We start from the raw sequence: 27,137 nt of genomic DNA, 5'->3' as shown, positions 1-27,137 counted from the left end.
GTTGCTGCTATACGCGAAAGCAAGTTCACCAACGCTGAATTGAATCCCAAAGCTCGCATCGTGTTAAATAAAAATTCATGGTCCACTCGATTGAAAGCATGATCGAGATCAAAAGAGATCAGCTTCCCTTTCTGTCTGCTTGCTTTCAGCTGTGCAATTCTATCTTTCAAAGCTAGTGTTGCTTGGAAGATATTGCGCTCCGCGTTTGAGCATTTTTGCGAACCAGTCAAAACACCATGGGCTTGAAGCACATTTTCAAGCCGCCGTTTCAAAATACGAGAGAGAATTTTGTAGTCGTAGTTTATCAGACTGATTGGTCGGTAGGAGTGCGCGTCGTCTCCCCCGCCTCGCTTCTTGACCAGCACGATCACTCCATCGACGAACTGGGATGGAAAGTTTGACCTGATTGCGTCATTGATGACAAGGTTTAACTCACGGTGTATTACATCGAATGTACGCAGAAAAAATTCCTTCGGCAGCCCGTCTGGCCCAGGTGATTTCTTCGATGCGCTTGTGCGGATGGCTGAAAACATCTCAGCAGTGGTAATGTCATTCATACAGGATTCGTTTCCGGCATCCTGCTCGGGGATGATTCTGTCACATTGGAAAGAGCCTCCTTCTCCCTCTTCTACATGCCCTGGTGCGTAAAGATTCGTGAAATATTCGACCATGTGATTCTGTATCGAAGTAGAATCTCCGATAATTTCGCCTCTCTCATTTCGCAAACGCTCGATGACGGTTTTTCGACGCACATAGTGATCCCCGATAATCGTTCGATTAATCGATTAATCGAATACTTCCTACAGAAATCGATTATTAATCGAACGAATACTGCACAATCAATAATCGAAGCGAACGAATAATTTACGTCGATTAATCGATCCAAACTCAGAGGAAAAAACGTACGGCCGATGCAGTTTTATCCTGAAAACAAATCATTATCTTTGACGCTCCCCTAAGTTCGTAAACGAAGCTCAATGCCGTCAACGTGAATTGAGCTTCGTTTACGACTTTAGGAATGAGTAAAAGATAATAATTGATTTTCAGGCGGAATGAACACTTTTTTGATTCCATATGACTTTCTAACAAAAGAGAAATATTAATCTAACTAATTATTTCTCTCAGTGTGACGATTAATCGATTAATCGATTATTTGGGCCGATTAATCGTATCGAATAACAAACTGCTGAAAACTATTCGATTAGCTGATGAACGATTAATTTCAAAAGTCGGGGATCACTAGACGCACACGCTCGCCCAACTGGTAGGTCGATAACGGCTCACCAGCAATGAAGGTTTCGTTTATTCTCACGAACATTTCGGAAAAACATCGTTGGTGTGCTAGCATTTCTGCTTTTAACCGATTGATAGTGGTGAGCATGGCATGGTTGTTTTGATAGCTATCGTACGCTTGCCGTAGTAGGTGATACAGACGTTGTTGTTCCTGATGAAAGTTGTCGAAAGCTATTTTGGACTTCCATCGGAAAAATGACTTTATTTTAGGCTTTGCGCACGACAGCCACCATTCCATCCATGATGGATAATTCCACCGTTGGCGAGTCCAATACTGCCACCGAATTTGGAACTCGTTTATATTCTCTGTAGTCAGGAGATGGGGACGGAGGGACCAAAAACCACGACTATGCGCTTTGTCAAGGAGAGGAAGGCAAATTCTCGCGGTGACTGCTTTGTGATCCGAGAAACAGCATACATGAACAGCTGTTGTTCTCAGCTGTTCTCGAAGACCATCGCTTACGTAGAGCCGATCGAGCCTGGACGACGAGTTGTGTGTGATATATGTGTACTCCATCTCTCGTGGACGAAGCTGCTGCCACACATCATGCAGATGTAGCTGTTGAACGGTTGTTTTGAGAGCTGGACTCGAGTTTTGTCCAGTCGCATCGCATTGTCGGATAACACAGTTGAAATCGCCACCTAAGATAGTATGGTCGGTATGGTGACGAAGATAATAAGCGATGGTGTTGTTGAAAAAGCGTTCTCTTTCTGCCCGAAGAACAGAACCAGATGGAGCATACACATTACAAAATATAGTGTTGTGCACACGGAGTGCGAGTAGTCTGCCGTCCAGGCTCTTCTCTACGTGTGAGAATTTGATGTGATCTTTCAGAGCAATTGCCGTTCCTCTCCTCGCATGGTCGACATTGCAGACAACGTTATAGCCGGGCAAGACGAGCTGTTCGTTTTCAACCTCCTGTAGAAACACAATATCCAACTCCATTGAGCGAACAAATGTGCGAAGGGCGTTTAACTTGGTTTGGTTGGTGATGGTGTTGATGTTTATCGTTGCAATATTACAGCTGACGTTCTCCATTCTTATAATATTTCTTCGTCGGAGATTCTGACGTGTTCGTGATCGCTGATACTGATATTTTCTACGGAGTGACGCATTTTCTTGCCCGGCGGATGTCTACGCAGGCGTCGAGTGTTCGAGGATTGAGATGTTTGCGAGCCATCCGTTTCGTTGCCATCGGGTCTGCGATGCGATGTGATGGCGTTCGAGATCGTGATTGGCGAGAGTTGTACTACAGCGTGTGTTGTGGAATTGATCGTTGTCGCAGGGGCAGCGGGGGGTGGCATCGTGTTATTCTGTTGTGGTTGTGAACATGTATCTTGTGTCTCACTTACTCGAAGGAGATTTAATTTTTGACCCGATATATCGCTTGATCCGTCTACACGCGGGTCTTTCGTTATCCGTGTTGAGGAAACTGATGACAGTTTACGTTGGTTGGATGGTTTAGTCTCTTGTGGTTGAGATGGTTTACTCTTCGTCACGCTTGCATACGACAGGTCTGCTGCGAGCTTCTGTACCAACAGTTTTTTGTTTTGCACACATGGAATACCAATGTGTGCAAATTCATGGCAGTGTAGACAGGTCTGCCGCTGCCCCTTATAACCCACTGCAGTTTCTTCGCCCTGGATCGTCACGAGGGATGGTATGTTCTTCATGACTACCATTCGAGCAACACGAACTCCAGTTTTAATACCACCAAAGACGCTGAAACGGTCATCCCATAGTAGGTCACGAACACTAATAACATCACCGTACTCGGCAAGAAAATTAGCAACTTGTTTATTGGTGACACTTTCTGGTAGCTCAAGCAATTTGACTTCTACCGCACCGTAAAATTTTGTGTAAACATGCAAACACCAATAATATATTAATATATATTTATAGGACTGTACCGACACTTCGATCCGCTATCTTCGTTATCCGATATAGTTATTTCAAATAAACCTTAATTGAACATGTTTTCATTTTTTTCTTATAGTATACAGTGAAATTGCTTTCTAAATGTTGTTATACAGCCATTCCATGCCAAACCGATATAGTGATTCTCAGAATTTCGTGAGAAGTGGTCGTTTTGTTTCTTATTGCAAAATATTAGACCCTTATTTATTTATTTATTTTTCGTTGGGGTGACCATTTCGAAAATCAGTTTTTCCCAATTTTTCCAAGAATTACTTTTTTTTAAAATTCATAACACTTGAACTACTGGACCGATTCAGATGATCGATATACCAAATTAAAGTCAACTAGCTGGTCCTTTTTCGAATATATACTGAACTTTCAAAAAATTAGAATTTATTTTTCATAATTATTGATTGTATTTGTTTTGACGTAGGACTACGTCTAACCGGAAGATATAGGGAGTGAAATGAAAATCTAGGCACTGAACAAGTAGGGAAAAATGCAAGATTTGGAACGCTTATAACTCGAGCATTTCTCAATAGATCGCAAAGGTTTTTCCATCAATTGATAGGAAATATATCTACGTATCTATCATAACGAATAACATTTCATTTTTCTTGAGATAAATAATTGAATACTTGTGAAATATCAAGCATTGTCAAAATGCACTATGTTCCCATTTTTGATTGGTCCATTTTGTGCTCCTCAAATCGTACCGACCAAAACGGGCAACCAGAGCAGCAGCGAAATAGAATGAAGCACGATTGGAAAGGAAAAAGAAAAAAATGAACGAAACATTGGTCGCAGTCTCACACATGCGTAATTCTCGAGCCAGCCGTCAGCTTAAAAATCCCCGCTCCGCTGCCGTAACGATCATTCTCATTCAAACCGTACACCACATCGGTTCGCATCACAACACATCAACAAACCAACCCAAGCAGCCATGTCTGGACATGGTAAAGGAGGAAAAGTGAAGGGAAAGGCAAAATCCCGCTGGAACCGTGTTGATCTGGAGTTCCCTGCAAGGGTAGCTAGGCCGAGCGCGTTAGTACCAGTGCACCAGTCCACCTAGCCGGCGTTATATAGTTTCGGCCGCCGAAGTGATCGAGTTGGCTGGTAAAGCTACTCGCGACGATAAGAAAAACCGCATTCAGAACAGAACACATCAAGACAACAACAGGCAGTTGCAGCGAGTGGCGAGTGGCAAACGCAATCGCAAAACGGAATCAGGTAGCAGAAGAAAAAAGTTTGTTCTTTATACAAACTGCTTTGGTGGCAAATCCAGAACAAGGCGGCATCGAGGGCGTTCGAAATGGTTTTTTTCAAAACCACGAGTACTAAGTTTTCTAAATTGGAACCATTCCATAAAACAAGGCGCTTTTCAGGGCCATTAAACCTCCCAAAAAAGGGTTTAGGAAATACAGTTCAATGCTTTCTAAAACAATATCCAAAATAATAATAAAACACAAATTGATTTTTTCATAATTTGTTTGCCAGGATATGATGAGTATGTGAATTTGTCAGTTGTTCTGAGCTTATTGATTTTCACCAATTCTTAAATTGCTTCTAGTGAAAGTACAGTAATTTACACTTATCTCGACATTTAGCTAATTGGACGGACCTGTAATGCGACATATTTAGTTGGACATTTTTGTAAACATAGAGTTCGGGGTCCAAATTATGACCCCACATTAAAAGTCGACACTGTACCACTATCATCACAAATGTTCAATTACAGGTTAAAATTACCTCCAATTCGATACTGAGTGGTGGTAATGCGACGTGCCATTGAATGTAATTTACTGTAAAATATGTCACAAGCTGAATGGGAAGAAATTTTCCAACTGTGAAAGCTGTGGCGAGTGGCAAATGCAATCACTAAACAGAAAGGTTTAGCCGAACAAGATGGGGATATCGAGTGATAACAAAACAATAAACTCTTTAGATTGAAGATAATTTTGTGATCCTGAAAAGGACCCTTTTTAGCCTGCATGTGAATCCAATGAGCGAACAAATCGTAATGAATGTATTGTTTTGCCATCGCTCCCTTTTAACGCTCATTCGTTCGTCTCGTTGGACTCGCCCCTCTGGCTGAGTCTGCCGATTTGTCTCTATCCTGTGAGTGTGTACCGCTAGAGTATAAAACAGGCGGACCCCAAAAAAATATCTTATTTTCTTTCAAACCGTAAACCCGTGTGGTTGTACGGCATCGGCATCGTGGACGTAACAAAGGAGGACAAGTTAAAGGAAAGGCAAAGTCTCACTCGAACCGTGCAGGTCTCCAGTTCCCTGTTGGCCGCATTCACTGATTGCTCCGCAAGGGTAACTAGGCCGAACGGATTGGTGCCGGAGCACCAGTATACCTAACAGCGATTATAGAGTTTCGGCCGTCGGAGTGCTCGAGTTGGCTTGCAAAGCTGCTCACGACAATTAGAAAACCCACATCAAGAACAGAGCAGCTTCGGTTCGGCGCTCATCAAGGCAACAATTAGTTTCAGTGAGTGGCAAAGTGTTTCTCCGGCACGTCGCATTAAATGTAATTTACGGATGGGAAGAAATTTTACAACTAAACAGGAAGGTTTAACCGAACAAGATGGGAGTATCGAGTGATAACAAAATCACAACACCAAAGGTTCTTTTCAGAACCATCAACATATTCATAAAGAGTAAACAGTAAACTAATCCATTTTTCAGGTAGATAGGTAGGTATTCACGTAGGAGAAGAAAATAAAACAATATATTTAAAATATATATTTAACAAAAGCTGTCCCCTTTGTATAGTCCTACGTCACTCCGGTTATATCTCCGACATTACCCACCCGTCTTTTGACGTAGGATTACGTCTTTCGGGAACATATTGGGGTACAAATTGAAAATCGAAAATCGAGCACATCGTGAAAATTGTCCAATTTCAAACGCTTATTACTCAGTCATTTCATGATGGATTGATGAATTTTTTGCGTCAATCGATTTCGGCACTCCATAACAATTTTTTATATTGATGAAAATAATGTATGTCATGAAACTAACTATCGAACAATTGAAAAATCTCAATCCCTTTCCTATCGGAAATACTCTCTTTTGATTGGTCGAAATTGACGACACATGCGTCGGTTCCCTAACAGAGACATTAAAACCAAGCAACCTGGAGGAAATCGGCATTGAAAATACATAAAAGAAGGGGGAGCTTCTGCTCCCACCGAAATATGTTCCCTAACAGAGACATCTAAACCAAGGTGCCTGGGGGAAATCAACATTGCAAATACATGAAAGTAGGGGGAGCTTTTGTTCCCACCGAAAAGTGTTCCCTAACAGAGATATTAAAACCAAGGTACCCGGGTGAACTCGGCATGGCAAATATATGCAAGTCGGGGACATTTTTATATTGCATGTAAGATGAGTGATACGAGGTGTGTTCCCGCCCGAGAACGGGTAGTTCGTTTTAAGCTGTCTGTTTTGTTGTGTTCATTTTCACCCAAGGGAAGTTTATACTGCGAGAAAAATTAAAGTCTATATTAAAGTAACAAGTTTTTACTGATGAGAAAAATTGATAATTGTGTACGGTATTGGTAATTATCTTATACAGTGTGGATTCGATTATATACAGTTTCCGATTTCTTTTCACTGTATATAATCGAATCAAAAAAAAGTTTTTTTATTCGTTTTTATGCATATATTTTTGGTTTATTGAAAATAAAAGAAGAATTTAATTTTTGATTAATCCCCCTAAAGCCAGAAAACACCTTTCTCACATGAATATATTTTTCCCCAGAATCTCTCAGGAGATGATAGATGATCATATTTGATGAAAAGATCCTTCTACGTGTATGTTCGAATTTCAACAATGACTGAGCTATAGAACATTTTGTTTTGTTTCGGACTCTGTTGCCTTAAACTGGCTCTACACTGAAAAGTACTAGACGTAAGCCAATTCTGTCGCCTTCATTTGAAAGATGAGAAAATTTAGTACAGAATATAGTAGTGGAACATCTGAATTAGTGAGATTAAGTAACATTTTGGAAGTGAAAATTGAAAAGTTAGTAATTTTCAGCATATCTCGTTCCACTTCGGCATCTGATACACACCATCCAGAACTGTTGACCATCCTTCTATCATCATCACTCGGTAAACACTTGTGGAGTGAACAAACAATACCGAACAACCAAACAAAACGGAGTTTACCTATGTAATTTTTCCAACATATCCAAAATCAACAGATAGCCTAACGGAATCCTACGTCAACTATGCGGTCGTGTCTCGGACACAACCCTCCTGTGCCTTTTTTTTTATAGTTTATATGGTTTCGGGACCAAGGGCGCTATATTTTTTTTATATTTTTTCTTGGAAGCATTCTTGAGGATTTTATACATAACATATCCAAAAATCAAAGAGATGTGTTATTTTTCGGTTTTGAGATATGCTTTTTCAAAGTTAACCAATGGTCCGAAAAATCATTTTTCCCCTTTTTTCAAAAAGTCATAACGTTTGAACTACCAAACCGATTCAGATAATCTACATATTGAATTGAAGCCAATGAGCTAGTCTTTTTTGAAAATAATCTATACTTGCGAGAAAACTGGATGCTAGTCGCATATATTTAGACTAGTCGCATAGGAATATTGAACGAAAACTGAAAACATGTTAACTTTGAAAAATCATAACTTAAAAACGAAAAACCGCACATCTCTGATTTTTTGATATGTTATGTAAAAAAGCTTTCAGGAAAAAATATTTTGAAAAATGTTTCGCCCTTTATCCCGAGACCATGTAAAAAAATAAAATGCAGTCAATTATCACAAGAACAAAATTATTTTTTTTACAAGTGTAGTATTTTTTTTCAAAAAAGACCAGGTAATTGGCTTTCACCTAAATCGGTCCAGTAGTTCAAATGTTATGAATTTTTGAATAAAAATCATTTTTGGAAAAAAAAACAGATTTTTTGAACCACCCTAAAACCGAAATGATCATTATATGCGTCTAATATTTCGCGATAAGAAACAAAACTATCACATTTCACGAAATTCTGAGAAACACTATATTGGTTTGGCATGAAATGGCTGTATATGTGTTCTTTCATCCATTAATTGAAATTTGATGCAGATTCAACATAACACAAATGATCACTAAACCAACGACAGTACTACGTCAACCTTGCGGTTATACAACATATATAACCTACTTCCTGTTTTTAGTACTTTTTACTATATTAGAATGAAAATTATCCGTAATAATTATACAAAGTCGTTAATGTCGTCAGCGCAAATTATGAGCCCAGCTTTAGCCTAAGAATCTAGCCTTCACATTTGCATATCCTGTTGGAGCTCGTCATGGAGCTCGCATGAAAATCAACCGCGTCTATAACATTTAAACGGTTAAGTTTACGGACACCATACATTCATGTTTCCCTAAGAGCGTATTTGAAATGCATATAAGGTGGCGCCAACATCGTTAATCAACGGTATCGTAAAAGCTTCTCCAAGGTTTAAAGTCACAGATTCTTAGCTTTTTTCCAATTAGAATATGTGGAGGCGTGTTCATGTTAGCTGTTTCTGCAAAAGCGCGTGAAAAAGCAACGATCGATTGATTCTCCGAAAATATATTTTTGAGTACAATACACACACAACAAAAAGCTCGATACTTCTAATAGTACAAAACATGAATGAATGAATAAAAGCTTACCAGAAAACGATCCTCATTCATTGGGATGATTTCGTCGTCTTCCTGGTTGGGTTCAGCATCGTCGTTCTGACTCGATGCCTGTCCCATTTTCACGATATAGGACTGATGGATTTCAACTGTATTCTTACCACACTCGGTTATTTTAGCTGAAGGATACTGGCACATCCATTTTATTTTTTTACATATCAAACTAGCAATGGCAGCCGTCCATTCTGTCACTCATACCGAACAGCCCTGATTTTTATTCAAATAAATAAATGTTGGCTACATATTGCTGTCAATAGTTGACAGTGAAAACATACGAAAAATACTGAAAAATCACTGCAAGGATACTGTACACTACCACACATGCAGACAGCCTGCCACCATTCTTAGCGCCACACAGCAAAAATCGATAGCAAAGCGATTTTTGTTGCACTGTTTTTGATGCAATAATAGAAAAGCTTTCACATGACCACTGAGACTGACATTGGTTTAGCCTACATTCAGGATATTCGGGGATATCAGCAAAACCTTCACAATCGTCCTGTTCCTTATCACGTCTATCAACAGCAATCTTGTATAGAATTCCACAGACTTTGATTTTCCAGGCAAACAGAAACTTTCCATTATCAAACAGATTTGGCGAGCATTTTCATGTAATTGCGAGACACCAGAATACATTCCAGTCTCAGTTTAGCTGTCAAGCTGGGAGTATCACAACAATAAAACAAGGAATATCACATATCGATTAAATTATAAATAAAACATCACATCACAGTTTGAGCAAATCATTGTTATGAATAGATATTTTATGCACTGTTCGTTTGGGGTATCACTACGATACATAAACCGTACTACATCTTGTTATGCTAAATCGCTTGTAATTTGTGTTGCCGTGCTTCAATTATGTTTTGCATGAATGTTTGACGTTTATTGTTGTTATATTGATCCAAATACACCACAAACCAGAAGACCACAACAACATGGGAATGTTCTTGTTTCGTAAATGTGTTTGCTAAAGCTAGCATCACTTTCTTTGCTATGGGCAGAAAGAGGGCCAATTCGTAAATGATTCACAAAATTGAAATACAGTAAGTTACATTTAATGCGACATCTAGCTAATTGGACAGACCTGTAATGCGACACGTTTAATTGGACATTTTTACCTCTGTTTGAACATTTTTGAAAACATCGATTATGTCCCAACACTAAAAGTCACCACCAGATGCGACACTGTACCACTGTCTTCGCGAATGTCCTATTTAGGATTGGGTGATCTTCAGAAAAAGATCGTTCTTGATGGATTGATTTCCTAAATGACGCCGGAATTGATTCACTTATTAAATCGGTACCAAACAATCGATCTTTGCTGAATCGATTTTTGAAAAATCGAATGCCTTTTTTTCAAATTTATTTACTTGTTCTATATAAGTGTTGTTTTTTTCTTTAAACATAGAATAAACATTTTACATTTCTATTTAAACATCAAATGCATTTCATTATGACTCTTATGATTCTCAGAAGGAAGGTCACAAAAAAATTGAAAGCCCAGAAAAAAATATTTTCCAGAGCATTCATCTTGAACCGGAATAGAAATTCAACAACTGATATACATCCAGAACTCCGCTGATAAGAATCCCGTTTAATCCAATCGTGTCATTCTTCTGCCATTTAGTCGAAGTCTTAGTGATGTCAACATCCAGTTTCGTCACAATTTTTACTGCCAGCCTAGTGAATGTGATGGTGTAAATATAACTTGTGACCACTTGTTTTGTGATGACCATACTTACAAAACTGCTTCTCCTAAGTTTACGACCACTTATTTGATAGCCTTGAAAGGGACCCAAAAGGGATTAATCAGGTGGTTTTTGACGAGATTAAAATCAATGTTCACTGAGAAAAAAATTACAATTTCTTTCCTTCAATTAAAAAGATCGGAAAGATCGAAAAGAAAAGATCGATATTCTAAATATCGATCCAAGATCGCCCAACCCTATTCACTGTTACTTATTTGACATCCTTGAAACAATCCAAATGTTGACATTATGTTTATAAAATTTGTTAGGTTGTGAGATTAAAATTAATGTACACTGGGAAAAAAGCAACTCTGAGAAAAAATCTAAGGAAAAAGATCGATCTTCACGTTTTTTTTCGGGTACAATGAATCAATCCAGTATTCAAATCACTTTCATTTAGATTTCTTCCCATTGCTCTATTCCTGGTAATGAGAAAGCGGATACACTCGCAAAGATGAGTAGTATACAGGGCACAGTTTTTGAAAGACAAATAGCGTATCGGGAATTCTTCTCCATTTCCCGACAGCAGTCACTCACCAGTTGGCAAAACCAATGGAACAGAGATGAGCTCGGGAGATGGCTATACTCTATTATCCCCAAAGTTTCAACGAAGGCCTGGTTTAAAGGGTTAGATCTTGACAGAAATTTTATTAGAACTATGTCCAGGACATCAAGTCCAATCATTCCGCGCTAAATGCGCATCTCTTCCGCATAGGTCTTACTACTAACAATTTATGCAATTGTGGTCAAGGGTATCATGACATCGAGCACGTTGTTTGGTCATGTAATGAATTTTGCAATGAAAGAATAAAACTGGTTGCCGATTTAGAGGCTCAAGGAGTACACTCCCCAGCAAACATTAAATCGTATAATTTTGCACGTGCCAAGTCTTACAAGAAATCCGAATAAATCATAATCGCATATAATATCAATCAAAGTATGTATCGTGTATATTTGAAATTGCATAAAATGTAAAAACTCGATTTTATATGCCATTATCAAATTAAGTCGCAATTCGTTATAATAAACATCAGTTTTATGTTGTACATTGTCGTAAAATATATTTAATCCGCATCATATGCGTATATTACGCTGATGCAGTTTGTGTGTCGTATAAGCGTATAATTTCAATCGATTCAGTACTGTAGTAAATCGTGTTGCATGCTGAAGAAAATCATGAAACAGTAAATCATATTAGATCCTAATAAAGAACATATTACATCATATTGAAATGTCAATGATGCACTCGAAAGTTTTAACCGCTGTTGAATTAAATTTCAGATAGCCGCGCGAGATAGCTGGTGGATGAAAATCCAGACGACCGGAGTTCGAACCCACATCGGAACAGTTTTCACCAAACATCAATCTGTGGCATTTCAAACATTCATATTCCACTCCCAACACAAGTCAATCACACAATTATTATTTCTACGAACATAAATACTCATATATAAAAATGGCGATTCGTGAGGTTGTAATAAACATTTCTCGCGTAACTTTTGAAAAGGTCCAATGTAACATTTTCGCCAACTCGAGAAAAACGTAGTTGAAGACCCGAACATTATTTCGCGAATTGTCTTAAAAGCTATCAATCTTTATCACTGTTTTCACCACTAGCTGTCAAGAATAACTTCGTAAAACCAATCGTAACTATTGTTCCGTGATTTGAGATTAAGGTTGAAGCCTCGGAGCGAAAAATGTTACATTGGACGTTTTGACTGCCCGCGTTTGCACATTGGACATATTAGGTTGCACTATAAAAATTTGAAACTAACTAATAAACAACAATCCAAATATCAGCATTTCGTTCTAAAGACTGATTACTATTGTTATCACTCGTTGAATTGCACTGAAATCGATAACAACACCTGTAAGAAACAAATTCCAAAACGACCGAAGTACGACTGCGAGTTGTTTTGACTGCTTTGTTACTTCGGACGTTTCGGCCGTCGGAGGAAAGTGGCGTCCGAAGTAACAGCCGGGTGCTTAAAATTCGAATCTGTACATTGGATATTTTTTGTATCGGCGACAAAAAGATGAAGAAGATAGATACGTGAACGATTGTTTTTGTAATACATTCAATGATTGAAAACTAATAGCGTGCATTCATTAACTCGATTTGTTTACATTTGTTACATAGGACCTTTTCAAAAGTTACGCGAGATTTCACGAAAATATTTTGCGCCATTTGTTTTTTTCTATGTCTGTAATAAATCGTATATAAGTATGGCAAAAGTCGTATTTGGTGCTTTGACAATTCATGAATATATTCATATTAGATCGCAATTCAATTCCAACATAATCGCTATTATAGCCGGTCAAAGTTGCATATTCATCCAAACAAATTCGGTAAGCATTTGCCATGTATGTATATGGCCTCCACTTTTGCATGCATATGCCAGTTAAGCGCATTATATGCCAACCAAATTTTAGGGCATATGATGTTATATATACGCTTGTTATGCGATTTAACGTTTGCTGGGTCGTGCATGCCAGTTCGCGATATTTTAGCTACTCACTACCAAAGGATACCGTTGCTACATCAACTGGCGATGTAGTTGTTACGACCCACCACAGGCACTGTTCCAGACAATGATAATACCGACGAGGCAACGAAGGAATAAATTATATTTTTTTATATTGCACTGTAGTTTTAGCTAATTAGACTTAAGTTAGTGATTATGTAGTTATAATATATTCAAATAGTTGTTGTAAATGTATTGATTGATGGTGGTTCTTTATCCACTTGAGCCTAATTAAATAAATAAAGGGAAAAAAATGAATCGATCCAAAAAATCGGAAATCGAAATGGAAAAGATCGATCTTCTGAAAATAGATCCAAGATCGCCCAATCCTAGTCCAATTACAGGTCAAAATCGCCTCCAATGCGACACTGAGCGGTCCCTCGGCATGTCGTATTCTTAGATTGGCAGCGATTTGTCATGCAATGTTATGATAGAAAAATAGACGATATAAAGGTTCAATGTTTGACCAAAGGTCAAATATTTGACACATTTTTAGAAAGATAATATTTGGTTGAGATTTGGTACAGATGCTATAATGTCAAACATCGAATATAGAAAAGAAAATGACTAGAATATTTAACATATGTTGTACATGATTCGAGGAACAGGTCAAAAAAAGTTTAAGTGAATAGAAACTAAATATTTGATTATAGTCTCGTGTCAAATATATTTGATGAGTACACGTTGATCAAATTTTCTCTGTCTGAAAGTGGCCAATATCTGGCTACGATCAAACAGTGTATGAACACCTCATATACGTTAGAGGTTAATTTCTACGATAAAGAAATTAAATTCAATAGACAAAACCCAGCAAACACTAAATCGTATAACTAGCGCATATACATCATCATATACCACATATTTTGGTAGGTATACCCAGCAAACATTAAGTCGTATGAATAGCTATATTTGGAGGCGATATACATACAACCAAGACACATTTGTATGATATATGATGCAGATAACTAGCATATACACACAAAAGTGGAGGCGATATACGTATATGCCATATTTTGTACGCATATAAAGCCGTATATAACGATATGCGATGCTTTTTGGACTGATATGCAATTTGATACGACAACGTTACCACTCAATCCATCGATGACATGGAAAATCGTGTTTTTGCATTTTATGCGATTTTAGATATATATGATCGAGATTTTGATTGATATTTTATACGATTGTGATTTGATACGAAATTATATGTGACTTATCATGTGCAAAGTTATACGATTTAATGTTTGCTGGGTATACGATGCGCCTAACTAACATATACAATAAGTTACATCTAATTCGACATCTAGCTAATTGAACTGACCTCTAATGCGACACGTTATGTCGAAGTCCGCGACCACATAACCACAATGTCACAACATTGCAATGAATAAACCGAAATGAATAAATGTTCGCTCTGATATATATAATTATCATACTTTCTAGCTAGGCTTCCTACATGTAGTTGAAGTTTAGATCTATGATTTAGCTGAAAAATGTTGGAGGTTCTGTGCCTATGGCCGTGGGCAGGAGATTTACATCAAGGCGTTGTACTATAGGTGGACCGCAATGTCAAAATTGCTGTTCGGCCATTGCTCGTGACAAAACAAATGTGTTTACAAAACAAATCGTATCTTTTGGTGACAAATGCATTCGTTGGCAAAATAGCTGCTCGCGCTTTATTGTCGAATCATAACAGTGCAGAAGGATGTTTTTAGTATATCTTTTCGCCTTTCTTTCCAAGCAAAATGTACTTCTGTTTGGCTCCCATCGGCGGGGAAAAGAGTACTATCAGCTTACGGCGATGGTGACAGAAAATAACGCTGATTATGGCTCCACTGATTTCGCTCAGGGAGGAGGAGAATGCTGTGCATATACCGGGAAGGAGATCCGGAAAGGGCCGATAGAGGCGAATGAACTGCAAAGTTTAAAGCCTCTTAAAAACAAAGAAAGAAGAAGAAGGAAAGGGCCGTTACAAGTAATTGGCTTGAGCAAAAGGAGGTTGTGCACTATATTTCACGAATATATATTTGCTTATTTTTTCCTTCAGTTATTTTCCTTAGCGAGTTGACATTGAAATCATAACCACACACCCGAACAAAAAGTGAATAATTCTGAAAGTTACGTCTCGTCATGTCCTGAAAGTGTCAAGAACGAAACACCTATAGTTGAGCATCTTGATTTACATATGGCTGTGATTGTGTATCCATATGTCAACTGGGTTGGGTTGGGTTGGGTAATATGTATTTGAAATCTCTTAAATTTTCATTTCTTTTCAATTTCATGGAGTGATCGCCCTACATTATAACTGAAATAATCAAAAAAAATTTGATGCTACTTTTCCCATCTTTTTATTTCAATCTAGGTATGTTCTATTGATATTTCATTTTTGTTGATATTCTCATTTTGACAACTTTTGACAGAATCAATCCTGCCTTGCGTTGAAAAAAAACATTCTGGCGATAGAGCTGCTGATTACGTGAATTTTGTTGGTATATTTGTGTTATTCGTTACTCGCATTTACCATCAACTAATTTTCAGAAATCAGGATGGCTGCAAGCGCAAAAACATCCCAAGGTTTGCGGGCCCTCTTCAGAAGAGGCTGGAACGAAATCCCAGAAGTGGTTGGTTCCTCAGTTATGGCCGTAATTGGAGTCGGATTAACTGCGATCGGCCTAGTCAGATACTACAGTAACGACATGGATAATCGCGTTTATAAAATGGATTACGTCGTGATGCGTCCGGACGATCCACGCGTCGCAAGAATACGCAAAGATTGAAGAATGGATATAATGTAGACGCTTGGAGACTAAATAAAACAGCGGTTATGATCATTTATTGTATTTCGCAGCGCGTAACTTATTTATTGATTCCATTGAATCGAGCAGCAAACGCTTAGATTCTTCATCCTCGCGAAGCAGTTCCGCACGTTTCTCTTCCAAATCGGTCATGAACTTATCTCTGTGAATATAAAATATTTCATTTCAAGCGTTATTTTACGTTATGCTTCTACCTGTTAACAAATGCTATTGTGCCGGCCACTAGCATTCCACCGAAAAGGAGCGGAAAGCGAAGCATTGTCGCCATAGAATATCTCATGTTAAAACTATATGAAACAGATATGTGACTGTATTAAGTTACTATGTTTACAAGCAATGCAATTTATGATAACATTGAATGAATATCAAAGTGCCGAACATTTCCGAAATATGTCAGAATTTTCTTAAATGTCAAAATCTCAAGTTAGCATCAGGATTGCCAGATTCAACAAAAGAAAATATTGAGATGTACAGTAGAGCACCGACTATCTGCGGTATGGATGTCCGCGAACGCGAATTTTACAAACAAAAATACTATTTTCAAAAATAATCCGTGTTAATTCAAGGATAATACAATAGGCATCACAAAACGTTAGAAATAGCTGAACGGTTTATTGCGCATCGCATTTGTTCTTTGGTTTTATTCATGTCTTTAGACGCCAATTACCACCCTTATTCTTGTTAACGGCCGTATCCGCTTTCGTACGAATGCTCTGATTCACACGTTCGAAAAAGGTATCAATGGTTTCGTTCGAACCTGGCCGAACGAAAACATCGAATGTAAACACTGTTGGTGTTACTTGATGAATGAATGCAACGAAACGACTGTGATGAAAGTAAAAGTGAAATACAGCTGGAATCCTATGAAGGATGGAAATTGAGGTAGGTTCAGTTTGTATTAGGGCCCCCGCACACTGCAGACTTTTTTTCAGCCGATAGTTTGGACGGATTGGTTTGCTAGGTCCAGTCCGGAGTTCAGTCCAGAGTTCTAGATACGACATTAGTTTGTATAAGGCCAACTATTCTCTATCATAATAATAAGTCGGCCCTATGGCAGTTTTAAATTGCTTTTTTTTATCTGTATTATAGTGAACTTCAACTCATTTGGCTGGTTCGTCACTTCTACTTCCATTTTTGGAAGAATGTCGGGAGTGAGAATTGAACTCGTGACCTTTAGCGTGAGAGGCATGGATGTTACCACTACGCCAGATCGCCTCCACATTTTAAATTGCTAAATTTTGTATGAATTTTTTTTCTTGGTTATTTACCTGCTAGAAGTACGTTGTTCTGACTCTAATTTGATATATTTTCTATGAGTTTTTAGATATTATCACCAAAACTTACCATTACCAAAAAATTTCTTTAGACACAATTTTTGTATGATATTTTTTCACTACTTGCAAGCAAAGGTGATTTTCATTTACATAGAGTACTTATTTGATTTGGGAAAAATAATTCTCATTCATAATTTTTATTTTTGAAGTGTGTTCATTTCTTCTGCAAACCCATATTGTCATGCCGACTCCCCCATTCCGAAAAAGTGCGATTCACATACAACATCCACGTCCCCTTACGCCACGTTACGTCAGTTATTCTAGCATGCAATTCATATGGAAACATTCACATACACTGGCAGCTCAACGGCCCATCAGCATACGTCCGACGAAAACGACCGGCAGGATTTGTAGAAAAGAATAATTGACGGAGAGGAACGGTTCATTGGTTTTTTGTCTGGGCTGTGTGTCTCGGCTTTTGATTTTGGTTGCATTTTTTATGCCCCGACATATCTCCCAGTTCCATAGTCTCAGTCAAATTCTTTCGCGACTAGCTGAGAAAAATAGTCTAGTGTATTATTATTGTTGAATAAGGGTCGGGACTATAGGGTTTAAGCATTCAAATAATATAATTCAATGGTTTTCATTGAATTTTTCTATATAAGAACTAATTCTAGGCATGCTGATTCGAAAGAGGGCATTGCAATTTAAAACTGTTGTAGGTGGCGACACCATGAATAACATTAAATAAATCATTCGTTTGACATTTGACGTGACGGTGATGCTGCAAGCATTGACTGCATGTGTGAATTGGTCGAAACGTTGACGGAACGTAGACGTTCTTTTCCGTAACGTTCTATGTGAATCGCACAATACGAAGCTCAATGCCGTCAACGCGGATACTGTCCCGGGAGTGTATATATAAGGTGTGCGTGCGAACACGACTATTTTGTCGTGAGTTTCTCGAGAATGTTTCGCAGCTGTTTGAAGTTATTCTGTTTACAGCCTCGAAGCGAGTGTATGCCGATAAGCTACTCAATTTGCTTGATCCTGAACGACGGTTGATAAAGTAAGTTGTGCTTTTACCCATTCAATTATTTAACATAACAAAACACACTAATTGCTGAAACTCGTAGGTATCGTTTTTTTCGTGAACATTGTGTGCTAGTCAATGGCAACTCGCTCGGTCAGAGCTAACTACTATGTTCCAAACTAACCAGACAATCGGTGCACCACAAGTTCGCGTACGGCCGACTCGGATTGTGTCACCTTGGTGGCTTGAGACCGCCTCGGTTCGTTATTCTCGTTAGATGAGGACTTCGCCCTCATTTCATTGACTTCAGAATAAATTTCATTGCGAAAAAAATAATTTATTCAACAAATTGCACTTTTTCTGTGTGACATTTATACCCATGAGGATTTTTTCGCGTGCGCTATTTTATGTGTGCAATTTTCCATTGCACTTTTTTCTTTGTTGTTAGTTTCTTTTGCGATTTTCCAGACACGTCCAAAAAATAACTGCTGCGGTGACGTTAATAGGTAAGTACAGAATATTCTCTGTTTTTGATTAGTACACCAGAAAGCAGTTCTCTTTTTAAAGGCATGAATAGAAACTAATGCTACCCCATTGAAAATGTGCCTGAACAGTTGAACGAATTGGAATGAAAATATGGAGAACCGATTAACGTAACGTGAACCGTGAATATCATTTCATAATCACCACGTTTCCACTAAGCAATTGTCACCAATTTTAACGTATTATTTTTCAGGAACAAAACGATTAATTTGTTTGGCTCGAAACTTGGCGATGATAATTGTGGGAAGGTTAAAAACACTAAAGACATCATCGTTCACCTGTTAAACACCAACGATTAGCAATTCATTTAATCCTCGACGACCAAAAGATTTTCCAACAGCAAAATTGAAAATATCGGTAGATGAGAAAATCATTTTTATTTTTTTCTGCTTCTATAGAAATTTTCCACTGCTACATTGAAAGCCGCCACCAGATGTCGACACGGTAACACTGTTATCGCGAATTGCAGGTCAAAATCGCCTCCAATGCGATACTGAGTGTACCTCGGCATGTCGAATTAACTTAAATTGTAACTTACTGTGATTTGGCTTCCATCGAATCAAATTCGAAATTCTCTGCACTGCGCAAATGTTTTTACTTTTCTCACTATGCTCTACATTTTTCCTTCTCAACTATGCCTACTAGATTTTCTTAAACAATTATTTATTTTTATCATCTTTCCATCCTTTGAACTCAAACTAGGTCGGAGTCTGAACCAAGGCGCCTAGCAGTATGTCCTAAGGTGGGCCAACTTGCTAAAAGCACTTTTCAGCCATCTTTAAAGTCTACTGTGTTTTGTTTGTAAACAAAACACAATACGCTAGTGTCGAAGCTCGCTACTGATCAGTCTGTCTCTTCCACACTTTAAGCAAATAATTTCCCTTCTACTTTCTTCCGTACTGTTTTCATATACCGCTCCACTAACCAATTTAGTGACGAAACGGCCTCAACTTAGGATATACTTCTAGGTGCCTTGGTCTTGAAACCACTTTTCAGCCATCTTGGAAGTCTTGGAAGGAAGTTTGTTTGTAAACAAAACACAATACGCTTCTGCAAAAGCTCGCTCGTGATCAGTCTGTCTCTTTCACGCTTCAAGCAAATTATTCTCCTGCTTTCTTCCGTACTGTTTTCATGTACCGCTCCCCTAACCAACTTAGTGACGAAACCGACGAAACGGCCTCACCTTAGGATATACTTCTACGCGTCTTGGTCTGAACGAGGTTCGAGAAGATATTTGGATGTTAAGGTGCCCTCAGCCCAAGGGGCGTAACCGAACCGAACATGATAAGATGCTCAAGTTCTCAAACAAATAATGCAATGAAAAGTTTGTTTAATTTTAGAGATAGACTCTCTTGACATGTTACTCTAGATTTATTTGACAACAATAGAAAATCTCCCCTCTCTACATAATTATCTTGGCAATAATCAATTCATTCGATTCATTCCGTGGCATTATTTTGGATTCTGCCGTCTGCAGAAAAGTTTTTGAGTTGAGTTGAGTATATTCGGTGTTCTGTATTGAAATTACAACCAAAATTTGTTAAAAATAACATCAAAATCATGACTTCATCGACTAATGTAAACGGTAACTTAGTCGACGAGCTTGAAGAGGCCTTCCAGGTAATTGATGAACGTTTTGAATATAATGAAAATATAATTTTTCACTTTCCATAGTCTTGTATACATGCTCTGACAAAAGAAGAATCAGCTACTGGGGTCGATAAAGATGAAATAAAATTGGAAGTAGATCAAACAACTCTGAAATTCATCGATCTTGCTCGTCAAATGGAAGCATTTTTTCTGCAAAAACGTTTCTTGCTTTCTGCACTGAAACCAGATCTGCTGTTGAAAGAAGAAAATTTCGACTTAAAGCAAGAGATTGCTCGGAAGGATGAACTTATTCGGAAGCATTACGAGAAAATTGAGTCATGGAAAAACTTACTTTCGGATCAGCAAAATTACAACAAACCCATTCAGGCTCTTCCTCCGGAGATGCGTGGTAATCTGGTAGGAGGAGCCTCTGGTGCCCAGAGCATGATGCCAGCTGGGATGGGAATGTCTATGCAGGTATCTAATCGAACAAACGATGGAATTTGTTGATGTTCCAAAGCTTACGTCTTTTAGAATTCAATGCAAGTCCAGCAGATGCAAGCCCAACAACAAATGCAATTGCTGCAAGCTCAGCAAATGCAGCAGCAGATGCAGTCACTGCCAATAGGGGCCAATTCACAGCATTATTCTCAGCCTGGTGGAGGCCGTGGTGTTGGAACTGGAGGTCCTGGATTCCAGCAAAACCCCAACCTTCAAGGACCCTTAGCTTATCTGGAGAAAACGGCTAGTAATATAGGTGAGCCAACAACTGTCCGTGAATCGATCCAGCATCGCGCAATGGAATCTCGTTTACATGTGAATTGAAATTGTTTTTTTTTGCTGGACGATTCGTCTTCATTTGCAGATCTAGTTGGAATGGGAGATGGTCGAAGGTGACGCGGACGGGGCAGGGGGCGAGGAAGGGGTCGTGGCCGTGGCAGAGGTCGCGGTCGTGGAAATGCTCCCGAGTTTCATAGCAATGCGTTATCTTGAGAGAGAAATAACCTCGGATATATTAGATGCCGCATTTAGTCCATACTGTAATGTACAAAAACAAAAGCAGCAAAAAATTAACCAGAGCGAAATTTACTTCTTCGATCTGACTGATGATATCTCTTAGTTTTTGGCCGCAGTATTTGTTCTAAATTGAAGCGACTAACAGAAAAAAAATAGAGAAACGAAACATTAAAATTAGTTTTGACAAATTGCATCTCAAAACAGTATTGTGTGGTGGAGATTCAACATTTTGTTCTGATCAAATTTGGAAAAGGATAATCGAATTGAATAGTGTGAGCATCTAGCTCATTGTAGCTGAGAGGCTTTATTAAAAATTCAAAATGTGTAAAATAAAGTTAAATTGATTTGAAAGTATTTTATAGATTAGACTTAGATATTTTTATTTGGATTACTTAGTTTAACTAGGATTTGTTACAATTCGGTAGCCTTGATTCTCGTTCGTGTTTGTGATTGATTTTGATCGGGAAAGAGTCTAGACTAAAGTAAAGAATATTCTACTTTCTGGATCTATAATTTTTTTCTGCTTTTACATATTCGCACAAATTGTTGTAAATTGTGGGAGCAACACGTAAATACATTTCATAAACAACTCCAGCAATGTTTATTTATAGAAAGAAATGACAGACAGGGTTTCTAGGCCTAATTCTGACAAGAACATATCCAAACACATTTCTCCATTTTTTTATTTTATTAATTTTTGTTTCAAGAAAAGTATTATTTCACAAAATATGGAGTGTACCGTATTTTCGTAGAGATATGGAGTTCCTTACTGCTACAATTCATACATAATCAGTTTATTGAGATTTCAAAAACAGTTTCAATAAATTGTATATAGGGCCCTATTCCAGAAAAGGAGACGAGCAATTCGTCTCGTCTCGTCTCGGCTTCAGTCACTGTCGAGACGAGCAAAATATTCTATTCCAGTACACGAGTTTCATTGAAATGTTTTATTTGGTAGACTGGAGAGACTTCAGTCAGTTTTTCTCGGTATGATCAGTGATGTCAGATGAGAAGACATGTTTTTGTTTTGAGAAAAATAACAAACAGTTTTAAAATTGATCAATCGATCTCTTTTCTCAGTACCAAAATATTAAAAAAACATAACAAAAAGGAATAAGTTTCATATATCTTTTGGTTTCATTGATATGTTTCCTCGAGCATATGGTTTCATCACTCAGACGTTTTGTTATTATGGATTTATTGGGGGCAATGTATGTTCACCTTCGCGATTTATCAAGAAAAGATTTATATCTATATACATGTATTTCTAATAAAGTAATTGTTTTGAATTACTCATTTTCGTTCAATATGTGAAGACCCTTTTCGTGCCGTGTTAATATATTCAAAACAGTCATCTAGCAACCCTGGATATGAGTTCAATGTTTACATTTGGTTTGGAAGAGGCCCATTTGAAAACCTGTAAAATCTGTAAAATTAAATCTGTAAAATTACTGAATTGAATTTGATGGTTGCAGTTGAAAACATACATTGCTTATGCAATACTAGTTTAGCCGTGAAACAATTTTTGAAGATAAAGGCAGAGCAGATGAACACCGATGCTTTCAATCAACAAGGTGAACAAACACATCAAACAAACTAGACGATTCGACTGATTCATTGACGATCGTCGAACCAGACGAGCTACTCGTCTGTTTTTAGTCGAGCTCGGCTTCTGGAATATGAAAACAAACGAGACGAGCGCTCGTCTGCTGGTTTACCAGTGAGTCAGGCTTTTCGTAAGATTGACACATTTTTGAAGATTTTGCGTGATGTGTCTTCCAAATGTCATTTTTGTATCTGGGGTTAGGCCGAGATAAACTACTTCATAGGACCAGGGAACATCGTTACCTGCGACTGACAACTCCCTTCACCATTTCGATACCCGAAACAAAAATGTTGTAGAGTATAGGACTCAATACGGAACCCTGAGGAATGCCGTAGGGAATACTCCTCGAATACTTGAAAACTTCTGTCTTTCAGAAACGATAACACAATTTTAGTTAGTGGGATCGGAAAGTTTGTTACGCACACTTTGTGCACTACCGCACCCTGCCAGATGCTATCGTATGACTTTTCAATGTCCAATATACCCATACCCGAAGATTTCCTTGTAGCGAAGGCACTCTTGATGGAGTGCTGCTTCTACGTGATGGTTTAACCGGTTCAGAATGATTCGTTCTAGTAGTTTACTTAGCGATGATAATAGACTAATCGGGCGGTAGTTGCGTGGATCTGATATATCCTATGAGCTTTCGGTATTGCAGTTATGATGGCGTGCTTCCAAGATGACGGAAAATAAGGAAGACGTAGACACGCGTTGAAAATTTGTGTAAGAAACACAAGGGCCTTCCTTGGCAAGTGTTTTAATGATTCGTTGCGTATTCCATCGTCTCCAGGGGTTTTGACGTAGAACTACGTATTTCATTAAGGGTGCCAAATCATAAAACACGTTTCACGTTCACGTCACGTTTTTATGAAATAAAGTGAACGTTAATAACTATTTTTGCCGCGAACGGATTTTGGCGATTTACATACCAAACGAATCAGAAATTCCCTAAGATTTGTTTGATATGCTATACATTACAATCCCATAGTTTGTATATGGTTTAAATTATTGAAAATTTGAAGCATTCCCATTTTCTCATACATTTGTTCTGTCCATTTGTGTGCTTTCCCGAACAGAGCTGTCAATAACGAGCAACTTATCGACGAGCAACGAAGGGGAAATCGTAAGATGTAAAGTCTCCGTGAACAAAGGAAAAGAAGAAGAACGAAGGGGAATATTGGCCTAGAGTATAGACAGTTGATCTCGCTGAGGCAAACTTTCATTCTTCGTGAGGAGTTCGACTGAACAACATCGTTGCTAGGCGAGCTGGACGGCGAGGGATCGAATATTTTTCTCAAGGCAATGGGGGTGGAGGAGTAATATGATGGATAAAGTAAAGTTTTCCAATGGCCTTTTTGAATGTTAGAGACGAATGAACTGAAGAAGTTGAAAGTCTCTCTAATTCAACAAGCAAGGAAAGAAGGCAAACTTTCAGTCTCGTTCTGTATTCGAAGCAATGAATATCGCTTGTTCTCTCTCGTTTTGCTACATTACATGTCTTCCTTTCGGATTCAGCTGTGGACTCGATCAAATTACTCATTCGCTAATGTCTCTAACATTGCAATCATTGCATCTAACTGACGCCATTGCATTAAGGTTCTGAGCTAATAATTGTGTAGGGAATCATCAAGCTGGGCTATCGTCAGCTCACCAAGAAAATAAATGTTCTGGAATTTTGTCAGTGAATTGGTTTCGCATGACGGAAGGAAAACTCTCGATAAAGGACAGCAGCTAAGCAAATCTGGACTAGCAAAATCAACAGAAAGAGCTTCTGTTGTGAAGAACGCAAAACGGAGATAAGTATGTGTATATTTAGTTGCTTCAAGCCTTCAATATATGGATATTTGTGTGCGTACGTGCGTGCTTCATAACCCGCACGTAAAAATAGTGCAACTTCGCTACGCTGAAACCCCATTTGTATCTGATTCCGTGTGGGCCTGGAACGATGTAAAAATCGCCTTTTTTTCATGCTATGATTAACGATTGTTTGGTGTTGCAAATTATGCAGCCGTAATGATAAATATAAACAAGGAAGGGAGATAGCGGGAGGGAAATATTAACGCTAGGGTATTAGTAATTAATCTCTGCTGATGCAAATATTCAGCCTTTTTCCAAGCAGTTAATATTGTTTGTTTTCTGTCATCATAAAGGTTGGTGCCTTTTGACATTGCATCAATGCAATTTGTGCATCAAAAAATTATTTGGGGAATACCAAGTTATTCAATAAGTTATATTAATTTATTCGGGCTCGCGTACCAGTCGCAAAACTGCGTTCAACTAGGATTGCATTTGCGCTAATCTTAATCATAATGAAGCAGTGTTACTCTTTTCGAGGTTGTTGAGATTAACAGATAGAGTTTATTTCGTTTATTTAGTCACCAAGAAAGTAGATGTCGTTTTGGAATTTTGTATGTGATTTGGTTTCGCTTGCCAGTAGCAAAACTTTCTCCATTAAGGATGACAGCTGTGATTATCTCGAGCATGTATTTTCTGAGAGCATAAGAATGAATCATCAAACAATTATCGTCAAATGATTCTACAATAAAAAACAATCATTTCAGGTCGACCAAACTGGTAGAATTTCAAATTTTTCCTAACATTATAAAATAATATCTGCAGTTATAAACAAGCGACTTGAATTAAACTACAGTGTAGTTCTACGTCAACAATGCGGTAGTGTCTTGAACACAACTTCCTATATATTTTTTTGTTCTTCAGGTTCTTGATAATATTAAAAATTTCTGTGGGGCGAGTTAGCATGGTAGGAACGAGTTTCACAGGTGAATCTTGAATCATACCAACCGACTCAGCAACCACCACAGCGACGTTAGTGTCTTCTGGAAGTGAGTTAGCATGTGCTTCGGCAAAATTAACGAATAGTTATTCAGCTTTTTCGGAAGCAGCAGCAATGAGTTTGTCACCATCTTTTAACGGTGAACGGTATTTGCAATTCTTTCTAAGTGCTCTATTGATTTTACACAGATCCTTACATCCGGGTTGCAAGCTTTCAAGTGTATCACATAATTTCTGAAATCGAGCGAGGGAGCACTCTTCGCGTATGCGCCTGTTGAGAACCCAAGTATTATTGCAATGTATTGATCCCTTGAACTGATCCATTGTCTTCTACGCCTATATCGTAGTTAAATTAATTGTCTTGTCGATTCCGGAATCGCTGATGTCACAACATCTTTGAAAAGTAGAACTACTTTATTAATTGCATTTATGACTGAAAGATGAGAGAACGGTGGCGATTGAAGGTGGATCCGTTAGTTGATGATTCGCCGAAAAAGATGATTACTGTAGATCCGCACAATCCGGTTAGTCACCTTTTTTATAGATGGGGCAGATTACCCCGTCTTTCCACTCCTCCGTTAGCTGTTCTGTGTTCCAGATCCTGACTATCAACCGGTGCATACACTCTACAAGTTTTCCCGGTCCTCCCTTAAAGAGTTCTGCTGCGAGGCCATCCTTACCAGCTGCTTTGAGGCACATTTCGGTTCCGGCACAAGGCCATTGTGCGAGGCGTTTAGTTTCGTGAAGAACTTCCGCAATTCTCGAGCACGATAAAACGATACAATAAAACATATAGATTCCCAATCCTGTATTATAATTCCATCACATGGTATGGAAAAATACTGTAACAAATTTCCACTTGAATGATACAAGAAGAATTTAAATTGTATAATATTTGACAACGTTGCAGTATTTCCAATGTGACCATAAATTTAATGAAAATTAAATTTCCCGAAAAGAGAATACAACTACCCGTTCCATGTTGTTTTTTGTTAGCTATGTTGCATATCTATTCTATATATATAAAAACGGATTTCTGTCTGTATGATTCTTATGGACTTGGAAACAACTGAACCGATCGACATGAAATGATAGTTTGAGACCCCTCCCCTCTCTCTAAGGAGGGGCTGCCATACAAATAGAACACGAATTTCTACATTACTCGAGACTTATCAACAAATGAAACGAAATTTAGCATGTGGAGGTTTGTGGATGCAATAAATGATTCTATGGTGGTTAGACACTCCACCCCCTTTCTAAGGGGGGGGGGGG

General features: G+C 38.3%; 3 protein-coding genes and 1 long non-coding RNA gene across 6 annotated transcripts in view; 2 read left to right on the top strand and 2 right to left on the bottom strand.

The window, feature by feature from the left end:
- The window catches only part of LOC129774623 (monocarboxylate transporter 3-like), a 78,453-nt gene extending 68,664 nt beyond the window's left edge, over positions 1-9,789 (bottom strand). The window contains exons 1-2 of one of the 3 annotated variants that reach the window (XM_055778394.1): positions 9,234-9,788; positions 8,891-9,124 (exon numbers count right to left, since the gene is read on the bottom strand). In XM_055778394.1, the coding sequence (XP_055634369.1) occupies positions 8,891-9,055 (165 nt within the window). In that variant the 5' untranslated portion in view covers positions 9,056-9,124; positions 9,234-9,788. Of the gene's footprint in view, positions 1-8,890 lie in introns of all 3 variants that reach the window. The other 2 variants (XM_055778395.1, XM_055778393.1) reach the window with 2 other exon arrangements.
- Positions 9,790-15,506: 5,717 nt separating this feature from the next.
- Positions 15,507-16,033, top strand: LOC129774624 (uncharacterized). Its single transcript, XM_055778405.1, has 3 exons — positions 15,507-15,555; positions 15,614-15,682; positions 15,732-16,033. The coding sequence occupies exons 1-3, from the start codon at positions 15,522-15,524 to the stop codon at positions 15,968-15,970; spliced, it is 342 nt and encodes a 113-aa protein (XP_055634380.1). The 5' UTR covers positions 15,507-15,521; the 3' UTR covers positions 15,971-16,033.
- Positions 15,732-16,407, bottom strand: LOC129774625 (uncharacterized). The gene is made up of 2 exons (XR_008742736.1): positions 16,204-16,407; positions 15,732-16,151 (listed from the first exon to the last, which is right to left on the bottom strand). It is a non-coding gene; the product is annotated as an uncharacterized LOC129774625 (long non-coding RNA).
- A 3,895-nt stretch (positions 16,408-20,302) lies between these two features.
- LOC129775652 (mediator of RNA polymerase II transcription subunit 28) lies at positions 20,303-21,523 on the top strand. The gene is made up of 4 exons (XM_055780634.1): positions 20,303-20,479; positions 20,534-20,926; positions 20,984-21,206; positions 21,315-21,523. The coding sequence occupies exons 1-4, from the start codon at positions 20,420-20,422 to the stop codon at positions 21,344-21,346; spliced, it is 708 nt and encodes a 235-aa protein (XP_055636609.1). The 5' UTR covers positions 20,303-20,419; the 3' UTR covers positions 21,347-21,523.
- The last annotated feature ends 5,614 nt before the right edge of the window (positions 21,524-27,137 follow it).

The sequence above is a fragment of the Toxorhynchites rutilus genome, chromosome 3, assembly GCF_029784135.1.
Source record: "Toxorhynchites rutilus septentrionalis strain SRP chromosome 3, ASM2978413v1, whole genome shotgun sequence".
Taxonomy (NCBI): domain Eukaryota; kingdom Metazoa; phylum Arthropoda; class Insecta; order Diptera; family Culicidae; genus Toxorhynchites; species Toxorhynchites rutilus.
Note: the sequence above shows the minus strand (reverse complement) of the source record. Positions and strands in the feature narration are given on the sequence as shown.

What these genes read in the sequence shown, in the direction of transcription:
- LOC129774624 (XM_055778405.1), top strand. Translation starts at nt 15,522, where the DNA reads ATGCTACTTTTCCCATCTTTTTATTTCAATCTAG. An exon ending in ATCTTTTTATTTCAATCTAG is followed by an intron (nt 15,556 to 15,613) that starts GTATGTTCTATT and finishes AACTTTTGACAG; the next exon opens with AATCAATCCTGCCTTGCGTT. An exon ending in TGATTACGTGAATTTTGTTG is followed by an intron (nt 15,683 to 15,731) that starts GTATATTTGTGT and finishes ACTAATTTTCAG; the next exon opens with AAATCAGGATGGCTGCAAGC.
- LOC129775652 (XM_055780634.1), top strand. Translation starts at nt 20,420, where the DNA reads ATGACTTCATCGACTAATGTAAACGGTAACTTAGTCGACGAGCTTGAA. An exon ending in GGATGGGAATGTCTATGCAG is followed by an intron (nt 20,927 to 20,983) that starts GTATCTAATCGA and finishes TACGTCTTTTAG; the next exon opens with AATTCAATGCAAGTCCAGCA. An exon ending in GAAAACGGCTAGTAATATAG is followed by an intron (nt 21,207 to 21,314) that starts GTGAGCCAACAA and finishes CTTCATTTGCAG; the next exon opens with ATCTAGTTGGAATGGGAGAT.